This window comes from Malus domestica, chromosome 05, assembly GCF_042453785.1.
Source record: "Malus domestica chromosome 05, GDT2T_hap1".
Taxonomy (NCBI): domain Eukaryota; kingdom Viridiplantae; phylum Streptophyta; class Magnoliopsida; order Rosales; family Rosaceae; genus Malus; species Malus domestica.
The window spans coordinates 38120657-38134078 of NC_091665.1; the positions used below are offsets into that span (position 1 = coordinate 38120657).

The 13422-nt window shown below is 36.7% G+C and overlaps 1 protein-coding gene and 1 long non-coding RNA gene across 2 annotated transcripts; one reads left to right on the forward strand and one right to left on the reverse strand.

The window, feature by feature from the left end:
* Positions 1 to 887: 887 nt before the first annotated feature.
* Positions 888 to 11006, forward strand: LOC103424626 (probable LRR receptor-like serine/threonine-protein kinase At1g56140). The gene is made up of 25 exons (XM_029094143.2): positions 888 to 1155; positions 3882 to 4055; positions 4423 to 4609; positions 4755 to 4826; positions 5150 to 5221; positions 5467 to 5538; positions 5958 to 6029; positions 6147 to 6218; positions 6324 to 6395; positions 6486 to 6557; positions 6644 to 6715; positions 6829 to 6900; positions 6971 to 7042; positions 7227 to 7292; positions 7449 to 7511; positions 7681 to 7725; positions 7825 to 7883; positions 8123 to 8508; positions 8634 to 8865; positions 8966 to 9130; positions 9252 to 9370; positions 9503 to 9713; positions 9825 to 10056; positions 10201 to 10351; positions 10441 to 11006. The coding sequence occupies exons 1-25, from the start codon at positions 1098 to 1100 to the stop codon at positions 10870 to 10872; spliced, it is 3300 nt and encodes a 1099-aa protein (XP_028949976.1). The 5' UTR covers positions 888 to 1097; the 3' UTR covers positions 10873 to 11006.
* Positions 11007 to 12086: 1080 nt separating this feature from the next.
* LOC103415369 (uncharacterized) lies at positions 12087 to 12742 on the reverse strand. Its single transcript, XR_011580744.1, has 2 exons — positions 12517 to 12742; positions 12087 to 12353 (listed from the first exon to the last, which is right to left on the reverse strand). It is a non-coding gene; the product is annotated as an uncharacterized lncRNA (long non-coding RNA).
* Between the last annotated feature and the right edge of the window lie 680 nt (positions 12743 to 13422).

The following is a 13422-nucleotide window of genomic DNA, read 5'->3' on the forward strand; positions in this document are numbered from 1 at the left end:
GTTTATTTATTATATGACTTAGATTATTAAATTTGGCTGAATTTTAGTATAATTAATTTTTAAAGAGTGACTTTGAAAGTAAAACATTCAAATTATGTATACCAGATGAAAATAAATAAATAAAATAGAGCGAAATTATTTTAATGAGAATATTACCATCATTACAATTAAGGGAGTTTTAACAAAACACTCCCGGTAATGTTTACTTTTAACAAATCACATTTTTACCTTTACTTGACACTATTCACTATACCTTTAAAAATGGATTTTCATTAAAAAGAAAATTTTTTGGACTTTTCGTTAGTTTTCCTTACAATTTAATGGAAGAGGAAATATAATGAGCTAGTGTTATCTACATCCCCAAGTGAATGAGAACATTCAACAACGGCAAGTTGCTGAGGAGGAAAGCGTATGCAGAGACTTGGTCCAAATGTAAAGTTGGGTGTGAGAATGTGGGTCAAAAAGAGACCAAATTATATAAGCGTTTATAAGTGGTTGAACTACTTCTCATATTGCCAATTGATTTTACAAAAATGCTACTTTTACCATATATTTGTACAATTGTTTATACCTTCTCTCTAATAGAGATATGATTTACATGCGTTGGTGGACACGACTGTTATTAAAGAGATAAAATAAATGATGATATAAATAGGTAATAAGTGTAACATTACTCTTGATTTTATTGTTGAATTTCAACTTTCTTAATTGGGAAAATGTATGATACAAGTCGCATCTTTTGTAGCTGCCTTTCTTTTAAGGACAATACTTAGGTACTCAATGGGAAGTACCGAAATTTACTCATCTTTGATGTGCCCCAATAATATTACAACATGTGTATTTCAAAACTTTATCCCAATATTTGTATCTTACTAACCGAACACTCAATTATCATTTTAAACTCATAACCAAACACCTTTCATCTTCTTTCTCATTCTGTTAGATGCCATGGCTGATCTGCCATAGCTAATCCATATCCATGGACCCCAGCCACCCCATATCCTCCTTCCACCAGATCCCCCCACACTCCCGCATCAGAGGATTTGCTCTCTCTTTCGTTCTTTCTCTTCGAATCAACATTAAAAGGAAGTGGCCGTATGCAATCGACGCCGATGATGACATGGTTTCCAGCGAAGGGCAGGGAAGTGGTTCTGGGTACGTCTTTTGGGTAAATTACAGTATACAATTCAACTAATATGATCAAAGTCTTGGCCAACTCCAGGTGGGAAATTAAAAAAGTGGCCCCCATTTGGTCATGCAACTTGTACAAAATATACTATAGGCTAAATTATATAAAATTACTTTAATTATCGGTCGAACCACAATTTCATACCTCATATTTTAAATATTGCAATATCATTTCTCGAATTCGTTGTAATGACAAACCTCTGTTAAATTTTCTGTCAATTTAACTGGGAAAACGTGATAGGAGTGGGACCCACTCATTTGCTACCTTGAATAAAAAATTAATTAATTAATAATAAATTACTAATTCTTATTTAACAATTAAACTTAATTAAAAAAAAAAAAAAACTCTCTTCATTTCCCCAGAAATCGTCTCCTCCCCTCTACTCCCTCCTCTGTCCCCCTTCTTCCTCATTCGTCCCCTTCACTCCCTCATCCGTCCCCCTTCTTCCTCGTCTATCCGCCGCCTTCGAGTCCACCGATTCGGACCAACGAGTTCGTCATTTCAGATGGGCACATATTCAATCTGTTCGACGGGAAAGATCCGGTGTTTTTACTCCCTCCCTGGTTTCTTGTGGAGGTTGCAACGAAATGATCTGGCTACGACGTCGGCGAGCATAAACATGTCTTCTTCGGCATCAAAATCGGTCCGGTTTTCTTTGAAACGGCAGTGGATCGTTTCGAATGATGGTTGATGGAGAACCGAACGGACGGAGACGGAAATGAGAAGGTGTAGAGATTGACACGCATCGGGGAAGCGAATCTGTGGCAGTGGTGGTAATCCAGAAAATGGGGGAAAAAAAGGGGAAAGAAAAAGAAAAAAATTTGGGAAAAGAAAAAGAAAAAAATTGGACTGTGAAGAACTTCCATTCTTCAATTAATATTATGGAGGATTTCCAAAATCCAGAGTACTGGGCTAATTTTCAAATGGCCACTTCTTGAATTTTTGAAAAATTAATTTCTCTATTTAAAAAAAAAAATTAATTTCTCTAATTTCTTGAATTTTCTGGGTTTGTATTTGTGTTTTTCGTTTTGGGTTTTGTTTTTGTGGGATTCTTCGTTTTGGCTTTCTGGAACTCTCCCTTTGCAATTTTATTTGGTGGTTTTTCTTAGAAAAATGGTGAAGAAGAAGAAATTGAAGAAATGGCAGTGGGGCGAAAGCCCCAGTCGGTGATGGGATTTGAAGAGAGGTAAAATGATAAGGGGATGGTTTCTAATGCTCAGTTTTGCGAAATCTTAGTGGACTTATGATGAAGAAATCAAATTAGTTTTATGTAAAGACTGTTGGAGCAAGATGAATTGGGTCTGGTTTTGGTTTGCCATCGAAACCCACCTGCGTTTTGCGATCGGCGGTGTATCAGTTGTTCCCGGAGGAGGACGAAAATTAGCTGCGTTTAAGGAGGACGAGGAAGAAGGGGAGCGGAGGAAGAAGTGATCGGAGGAACGGGGACGATTTCCAGGGAACAAGGGGAGAGGTTTTTTTATTTATTTTTAAAGTTAATTTTAATTGTCAAATTAATAATTTATTATTAATAATTTATTTATTTTTATTCAAGTTGGCAAAAAAGTGGATCTCGTTTCTTCCATGTCATCATTTAACAGTCAGATTGATAGAAAATTTAACAGAAGTCTGACGTTGCAACATATTCATAAGTTGATTATGACATTGCAATATTTAAAACATAAGGTATGAGATTGTTATTGAACTCATAATTGAGCTAGTTTTTTGTAATTTACCATATACTAACCGTCATGCACGTGCTCACGAGCATGTAGAAGGCATTTTTTGAAGGGAGTTTTAACGAAAAGCTTGCGGTACTGTTCACTTTAACAAAAAATCACATTTTTACACTAAAAAAATCAAACCTGATACTATTCACTTCATCCTTTATTTTTTCCTTATTGTTAAAACTTAAAGTTTTCAAGCCATTTTTATTAGTTTTTCTTTTTTTGAATCACAGCGTGTTACGTGCGAATTACATGTTTTAAATGTATTTATATGCGTAATTTGACAAAAGGAAAGTCAAATATTTGAAGTAAATGAATAATCTTAGATCATACTAGAAGAAACCTCTCATAAACTAATTAAAGTAGCTAAATCCACATAATAAAATCAGTCTCTATTGAATTTATATTAAGAATAGAGAAAATAATATTTAATAAACAACTGATTTAATCATATTATTGCTAGCCCAATGGGAGGCTAAGTTCATCCCTCCCTCTTAGTGTAGAAAATATATATCGCTTGTGACAAAAAAAAAATCATTTGACAACTAATTTAATCACATTATTAACCGCGAAAGACCTTTTTTATAACCGGCATTATACGCCTCTTAAGTTGTTTTGAATGTGTTTAAATATAGAGAAAATAATATTTAATGAATAACTGATAGAATCACATTATTGTTAGCCTATTGTAAGGTACTAATTATTTTAAAAAAAAACTGTACAAAAAAATTAATTATTAAAAAAATACTATTAAAATGATGAAAATACTCCTGCCACATTTAATGCATTATTTTGAATTGCTTTTGAAGTTTTTTGTTTAATTATTTTTATGTGAAGCTTGTGACACTAAAAAAAACACTGTTCATTGGGCCATTGGCTTCATATATAAAGATTATATATGTATAAGTTGTCAATATACGACTAAAATCTAATGGTCTTCTTCTTCTTACATGCAATGCATGATTCAGCCAGTCGGAATCTAAGTGTTGGTCGTTTAAGTTCACGCCGTCGAGGAGAGCAAGTTCTGCACATGTACAATATGAAGATGAAGTTGATGATGAGGATACTATTACTCTGCTTCCTCAGCTGCTTCTGGTTTCAGCTGTCCTTTGCTCAAAATGCTACCACTGATCCGTCTGAAGGTTCTCTCTCAATCTCTCTCCCCAACCACCACCATCCCTCCAACCACCTCCCCCCCACCCAAACACCACACACACACACACTTTGCCACATTTAAGGGTTTTGACCAGGAACTGGCCTTTTTTCCCTCAACAAAATGACATTTTAAGTGTTTTTTGACCATATGAAATGAAGTTTCGAAGAATTTATTTGTAAAGCCCTTTTTCTTCCCATATGCAAAACATCCAAAAATCAAGGGTAATTGTTCCTTTGTAATAATCAATTTGATCTTTCGTTTGGTTCGAGATAGTCTGGTAAGTAGTAACACCAGTCAAATTATGGTGTGATATAATCTAATACACACAAGGACTGAATTAACTGAGAGTGCAGTGAGGGCGTTGAACTCAATATTTCAACAATGGGACACACAAGCAGTGCCGGGGCAGTGGAATATCAGTGGAGAACCCTGCAGTGGATCTGCCATCAACGGCACCGACATTGGTAGCCGCGATTTCAACCCAGCCATCGTTTGCAACTGTTCTTACGACAACAATGCTACTTGCCACATCACCCAACTGTATGTTAAACTACTCTCTCTTGATGAACAAGATTTCCATGCCACTGCTGATTTTTCACTTGCTACCTATATATGTTAACGTCATAATTTGACTGTGTCCATCCATTTTATGTAGTTCTAAATGTTCAATCTTTTTGCTTTCCAGGAAAGTGTATTCTCTTAACAAACGAGGGGTGTTTCCAGAAGAATTTGAGGCTCTGAGATATCTCACATTTTTGTATGAATTTTTTCCAACTCCCTTTTCTGTTTTTGGTTCATCAAAATCATATATTGGATATTAAAAATTGTAAAATTATCAGAGAGACGGGCCAAAAGCTCACTTCCAACATTACTGATACTGTCTCCAACTTGGTAATTACCACCTGAACAATTCGTCAGGTGTGGGGTTTATCTCAAAAGGCCTCGGCATTAATTGGAGTGGGATTTGGATATTTAAACTCTTCTTTCTTTATTTCTCTAGCCGATGTGGGATTTCAACAAAAATATGGTGATGTTGTAAGATTAAGAGTTAACGGTTACACTTCCTTTCAATTTTTGTAGGTGGATCAATCAGAATTATTTCACCGGTCCCCTACCGGCATTCATTGGCAATATGTCTGCATTGATTGTATTGTAAGTAGTGACAGAACATTTCTTTAAGTACTCATACTTCTGATGAGACCCGTAGCAATTTGTATACTTCATTTTGAATATCATAATCTACAGTTATGTTCTTTACACATTTTCGCTACTATTTATGCCGTAATCTACAAAAAAATCATTATGCTTTTATTGAATAATGCAGTACTAGTTTCCTGTTATGTAATGTAATTAAATTTAATGGTGGTTATCTTTCACTAACTGATATCTCCATTCAGGTCAATTAGAATCAATTCATTCTCTGGGCCCATCCCCAAGGAGCTTGGAAACCTTAAGGAGCTAACTGTGCTGTAAGCCATGAAAAATTAGAGAGCGTACAATAAAATTTTGTGTCGTAAACATTAGATATAGAACCTGTTGTTATGAATGAACAATCGAAGAACAGAAAATGAGAAGGATAACAATGGAAGAATTTTCTGAAGGTTTCTCTTTCTCTGCAAAATCTAGCAGAGCATATTCTCTTCATCTCTATACAATTCACACACTCTGTGCTTTACATAACCGTTAGAATCCAAGGTGGATTCTCTCTGTTCACAAAACAATCTCAGCCTTACATCTAGCTAGTTGCTAGGATCATTACACCTGGCATTATTTGCCTTGCTACATTAGAGCTGCACACTTGGTATTTTAAACTCAAGTGGATACACAAATTTGATACACAACTTATTTCCTAATCAGCTATAGACTTACAGTTCAACATGACTTGCAGGAGCATCGGAACAAATAATTTCTCCGGAACACTCCCTCCAGAACTTGGTAATTTAGTCAAGCTCGAGCAACTGTAAGTGCTTCGTTAAATCATCAAATTTGAATGACATGTTAATCCCCTACGGATGAGCAAAAGTTGCGCTTTATCGTATGAAATGGGTACTCATCAATTGCCTTATGATTTTCACAGCTACATAGACAGCTGTGGACTCAGTGGTGAAATTCCTTCAACATTTGCCAAGCTCACCAACATGCGAGTCGTGTAAGAATGGCTCTTAAATCGTATTTTAGATTTGTTCGTTTATCCTGTACTTTGAGATTGCTTTTCTTGGATGAGCTCACTATAATTCAACTTTTTGAATTTTAGCTGGGCATCGGACAATCCTTTCTCAGGAAAGATACCTGATTTCATAGGGAATTGGACACAACTCCTTCATTTGTAAGTAGAGAAACCTTTGATCTTTTGCAGTTTATGAAAGCAGACCTGAGATGGATAATTTGTTCACAAGCTTCTTATATGTTTCTGTAGGGAATTTCAAGGGAACTCTTTCGAAGGCCCAATACCAACCAGCTTTTCTCAACTGACCTCATTGAACTATCTGTAAGTACAAATGTTTCATAAATTGTAATTCTCTCTCTCTTTCTCCGAAGACGGGATTTCAGTTTATTTTGCATATAATGATGTAGGCTAATCAGTGATATATACAATGGGAGCTCCTCTCTTGATTTCATAAAAAATCTGAAAAACTTGACTGAATTGTAAGTGAAGATTCTCATCGATCCAGATACTTTCATCTAACTTCTTTTTCCTTTTGAAATTTGATATCTTACTCCATCTTCTATTTATCAAATTTTATGTTTTTGGAATACAGAGGACTACGAAACGCATTAATCACTGGTACCATCCCATCTGATATTGGAGAATATCAAAGTCTAAAGACACTGTACGTACCAACGAGACCAATTAGTTTTCTTTCATTCTGATTCTTCTCTCAACTTATCGTTGGTGTGCAGGGATCTGAGTTTCAACAATTTGACAGGCCAACTCCCAAGTTTTTTGTTCAACATGCGTTCTCTTAAATCCTTGTAATCCCCGTCCTTATTATTATATTTTGCTTGCCTTATCATACATAAGTTATCAAATCTTTAACATTCCCTACTTTGATTGAAGATCTGGACTAATCCTTCTAGATTTTGTGCACATCTGACCTTTTTCTTGCTCATCTCTTTTTCTTTTCTGGGTGCCTTCTACTATAATCGAAATGGCCAGGTTTCTTGGAAACAATAGTCTCTCCGGATCTCTTCCGAGCCGAAAGAGCGATCAACTTCAGGCTATGTAAGTCTATGTTTCTTAAAGTAGTCATATAGAACGCACGGTGCATGTATGTGTATGTGTATGTGTATAATCGTAAGCATTCTAATCCTATCTTACACAAGTTCTTAATAACTTTCATGCATTTTGTGTCTTTTGATTCTATTTTGTTATTTGCAGAGATTTCTCTTACAATTTTTTATCAGGAAGCTTTCCCCGGTGGGTGACCACAATACCGCAACTGTACTTGTCCTTTTCTCTTTCACCTTCATTTTACAGTTTAAATCACCAGAATACGTTCGGACAAAAAATTATCGTTGAGATTCGTTTTCAAAGTGCTACTTGCCTACTAAGTTTTCATTTGATAAAGATATAGTTCTTCATATGTTGACTGATTAATGATTTTATGCAGGAACTTAGTGGTCAACAACTTCACATTTGACAGTTCAAACATAACGTGAGTTGAAGTTTCTCTTACTCGTTTTAGACAAGCAATACTACTCTTCCACTACATGACTCTATTTGGATAACTAATAATTGTTCTCTGTGTTTGCAGTCTTACTGGATTGAATTGCCTCCAGAGAAATTTTCCATGCAATCGAAATACCCCGCGATGTAATCTGCTCTTATGTCACCCATCATTTACTATTTTAAAGCAACATCATGTTAGAGGAAAAGGCATTGCTTCTCTAGTTATGTATACATATGGATATAGATTGCAAGCATGTTTTCATAAGTTCAGTAATACGCATAACTGGTTAGAAATATGTGACTGAAGAACATTAGTATGAGTCTTCAATTTGAAGTTTCATCACTAATTATGGGAAGATTCTGGTATTACATGAAACTTACAGATGCAAACTTCTCAATCAACTGTGGTGGACCGCAAATGATGGGACGTGATGGCATATTGTATGAGACTGAAGACTCAGCTCTTGGCCCAGCAACATTCAGTGTAACCAGTACAGAGAAATGGGCTGTCAGCAATGCCGGTTTGTTTTTTGAAACAGAGAACCCACCGTTTCTGGTTAAGACCCATGCACAAGTCACCGGAACAGATGTGACCCCGGAGCTTTTCCAGACTTCAAGAGTGTCCCCAGGATCACTGAGATACTATGGCCTGGGCCTTGAGAATGGGCCCTACACTGTAACATTGTACTTTGCAGAGACGGTTTATGAAAGTCGCACTTCGCAAACTTGGCAAAGTCTAGGACGGCGTGTATTTGATATCCATATTCAGGTAAGACTGCTTATAGAATAAAAATTCTAACTTATTTGAAGTAAACACCTCATTGGACATGTTTTCGATGTTTTAAGCTACATTAACTAAAGCTAGTGTTACCTACGTCTTCATTTGGTTGCTAGGGTACCCGCAGGACGAAGGACTTTGACATATCGAAGGAGGCAGGTGGTGTTAAGCGAGCAGTTGTGAGAAAATTTAATGTTAGCGTGTCAGAGAATTATCTTGAAATTCATCTGTTCTGGGCTGGTAAAGGGACTTGTTGCATCCCCGATTATGGCGATTTTGGCTATTCCAGCGATTACACCAATTGCGGCGATTACGGCCCACTAATAGCAGCTGTCCATGCTGCTTCAGGTATAGTATGTGTTAATTTATAGAGATTTCCTGTGAGTGGTTTAAATGTATTTTTCTACTGTTAATTGACACTGAATAATTCATCTGTTTTATCACTCAGATTTTACACCAACAGTTTCCGGGCTTCCACCAACTACTCCAGGAAAGAAGAGCAAGATTGGGTTGAAAGTCGGTATTGCAGTTTCTGTTGGAGCTATGAGCTTGCTATTAATATTTGCGATTCTATATATGAGGAGGAAAAAATCAGAAAAAGAAGACGATGAAGGTAAACGACCATATCATTACTGGTACCCAATTCAGGTTTCTCTGCTTTGACATTAACACACAGAAGTAAGAATGCTTTCACGAAAGTAAAACTTTTGTCACACTGTTTCGTGAATGTGCAGATATTCTAGGACTAGGCCCCCGGCCATATACTTTCAGTTATGCTGAATTGAGAGCTGCAACTGAAGATTTTAATCCTTCAAATAAGCTAGGAGAGGGAGGATATGGCCCCGTTTATAAGGTGAAATCTGTATTACATCAATATCATGTGCTTGAAGTAATGACAAGAGAAAGGAGAAATTGAGAGAAGAAAATATAGCTTCTGTTTTCTTTCCTTTCACGTCACTAAATTGTGTTTATGTGTACATTGTAGGGTACACTTTCTGATGGTAGAGTAGTGGCTGTGAAGCAACTTTCAGTAGCATCTCACCAAGGGAAGAGTCAATTTGTATCTGAAATTGCTACCATATCTGCTGTGCAACATCGGAATCTAGTGAAATTGTATGGATGCTGCATCGAAGGCAGCCACTGCATTTTGGTTTATGAGTATCTTGAAAACAAGAGCCTTGATCAGGCACTTTTTGGTACAAACTTATCTACTTTTAGGTTGCATAGAAACAACATTGTTTGCAGTTTCAAGCACTCTAAAATTGTTAAGAAATGTTTTTGATTGGATGTGTTCACTAATATTTCAGGAACAAGTAACTTGCACCTTGACTGGCCTACTCGATTCAATATATTGTTGGGAACAGCAAGAGGACTTGCTTACCTTCATGAGGAGTCAAGGCCAAGGATTGTACATCGAGATGTCAAAGCGAGTAATATTTTGCTCGATGAAAAACTCTCCCCAAAAATATCAGATTTTGGACTGGCAAAGCTTTATGATGACGAGAAAACCCACATCAGCACCCGGGTTGCAGGGACAATGTAAGCCATCCTTTATTGTTTTTCCAGAGGATACATACATTATGGCCACACACATTTATACTTGCATGAAATTTTAACACGTTCATAATGCCTCTAACGATCTTAAGTAACATTGTGCAACCATTTGATTATCTTGCATTGTAGAGGCTATTTGGCACCGGAGTATGCATTGTTTGGACATTTGACAGAGAAGGTTGATGTGTTTGGTTTTGGAGTCGTTGTTTTGGAGATCCTCAGCGGGAAACCAAACTCTTACAATAACTTGGATCCAGAAAAGATTTATCTTCTTGAATGGGTAGGAATTGCATTCGCCTAGCTTCATTTAGGCATTGTTGTGAAAAACTTATTTATACTTTCCTTTGACTGTGGCATAATGTTTTTCAGGTATGGACTCTACATGAAAACGACCAAACTCTGGGGCTGGTGGATCCGAGATTGACAGAGTTTGATGAAACTGAAGCAACTAGATTGATAAGAGCAGCTCTCCTGTGCACGCAGGGATCACCGATGGCAAGGCCATCTATGACACGCGTGGTTGCAATGCTCTCTGGAGACATTGACATAGGCACTGTCATGTCAAAGCCAAGCTATTTAACAGATTATAATTTTCAAGATGTAACAACATTTTCAACAGGTAGATTTTTGGTGGAGGATGATACCCCATCAACTGCATCCAAGCATAGTAATGTTCACCTCAACTATCATCCCGAAGGCAGCAATGCAAGTGGTGCTAACACCCCCGGGGTTGACCCTACACCTTCTCCAGTAAACGTCACTCAATCACTGCTCGCTGGTATTATAGGGGAAGGAAGGTGATAAATAATGGGAAATGATTTCCGAACGCCTTTTATCCTTTTGTGCACCCATGTACTTGTCCTTGGGTCTTTTCTGCCTCTAAGGTTTTGGCTATGATGATGTATATCTAATATATCCTTGCATTTCTATTTGAATTCAGAGTAGGTGGAAATCACATCAACAAATCAAAGCCCTAAATTTTTGTCGTCCTGAACTGGAAAAATCTGTAAAATCTAAAATTTTTGACTAAAAATGCTAACTTAGGAATACGAGGAAATTTGCAAATTTGCTAAACAATGCTATTATTTATCCAATCAAAGGCAAATTGGAATGGTGCAGAACTAACACTAGAAAATTCGTTAAACTAAACAATGGGTAGAATGTTTATAAGATTTATATGTTATACAAAAATTCATCTTCTGAAAAAGCAAAAAACACAAATTTTTTGTTAAGCAATCACATGGATTATAAATGCCAAAGATTAGATGATGGTAGGCGTCATATTACCTCTTTCGCCAAAGACGCGAAACCCCTCACTACCGACGTGGCGGGGCAGATTCTCTGCCCCAAAATTTGAACCAACACAAAGATTAGGCAGTAAATCACATAATAATAAATTAATCAAGTGTTTTATGTAATGAAAGTTCATAAATTGCAGAACTTACTTGGAAAACCCAGATCAAACCAACCTTTAAGTTTCAAGGTTTTTACCCTGGAATCCGGAATCCAGGCAAAACCCAGATCAGATTCTAAATGGGTTTATCAAAAATAATAATTTAATCAGAAATGCTTATTCTTGTAGTGGGTGTTCATCAAGTAATGCTTACTCTTGTAAATTGTCGTTGCAATAATACAGTAATACTCAAAATGATGTAGTGGGTGTAGGGATTAAAGAGGGTTTTAGGTGAATAATAAAATGGTATGTGATGTGATATGTTTTAGGTCAACATAATAATAAAATATTAAACAATGAGCTGTAAAGGAAGATACAAATGCTCTTATCTTCGGAGTAAGACACTCTCCTTTCTTCTTTTTTCATTTCTTTCTCTCCCTCTATTTGAACAATCAATTAAATCATGTTAATATTTTATATTAATTTTTTATAAAAAGATAAAAATAAAATAAAGAATGTGAAAAGAAAAACTAAAGAAAATGGAAAGAGAATCCTCTTCTTATTTTCCAGACAGTGAGATACCGGGTATATGTTACACTCTGTATTTGTACCATGCCTTGAATGATTAAAGTTTCACTCTAAACATTTAAATAATGAATGTAGTGGTCATGAATGATTAAAGATACAGTAATAAAACAGTGATAATTTGGAGAAGATGAGTCCTTATCTTCTCCGATAGATTTTCCCCAAACAATGGAGAAGGCAGCGGCGGTACGGGGCTGCTCTCGGTGAGCTTCTCAGCACCGGCACCACTCGGGTTGAGTCAGAATCTGACAGTCCAAGTCTACAGGTTCCGTTGGTGGTGGCGATTCCTCACGAGCATCATTTCCTGAAAGCAAAAACCGAATCAAATTAGACAACCACACGCAAGATCGTAGCACAGAGACATAACCCCAAAATCACAGGAAAAAAAAATTCGAACATCCACCTGCAAATCGAAAACCACAAAAAAGAAATTAAATTAAGCACATTGAAAAAGCCCTTAAAATCACCAGAAGATGCTAGATCACGCGAGGAAAAAAATGAATTTCGATGAAATCGAAAACGGCAAAAACTTGTAGCCAACTACGGGTTTCGAACCAAAGAAATTCGTAGGAGGAGAAGACTATTCCAGCAACAAAAACGGTAGCAGATGATCGCCGAGACAAAGACGGAAACAGTAGACAACAAAAAGGGGCAGTGCGGGAGGAGAGTTCATTGAAATGGTGAGTGAGGAGAGAAATACGAGGGACGGTTAGCGTTGAGAGAAACTTGAGCGGCTAAGGTTTTTTTTGTTTTGGAGAGAAGATCAAATGAAAAAAGAGAGGAAGCTGATGAGAGAGGATGAAATCCACTCCGGAAAAGTGGCATCCTGGTAAAATCGTAAATATTTTGAAATCTATTCAGAAACAAAATTACTTCCTAACTTTTGAGAATTACCTTTCCAACCCAGCCCGAAAAATTCTCAGAAAAAAAAAAAAAAACTACAAGCACAACAGAAAAATCAGTTCCACAACCAAACTAAGCAACTCACTCAGCAACCGAACTAATTAGTATGGTGACTTAAATAGATGATTAGAAAGATAATTATAAAGTTTAACCGCTCAGTCCACCAACAAAAATACGGGAAACAATGGATAATGATTTCTATGGACACGGATGACAATTAATCTGCAGGATAAAAAAACAGACCTTGACAAGCAAGATAACAATGGAGGAGAGAGGATAACAGAAAAATATGAAAGCTTAAGGCCTACCAATGGTCTGGAGAGGAACTTTTACGACCCAAGAAATATATAAATGAACACATTCACACCAGTGATCTGTGCGAGTCAGTCGGTCGACTACTGCAAGAGTTTGATAGGCTGGGGCAGATACAGCAGCTTCTATGACATGGTTGGGGCCGATGTCACCATAAT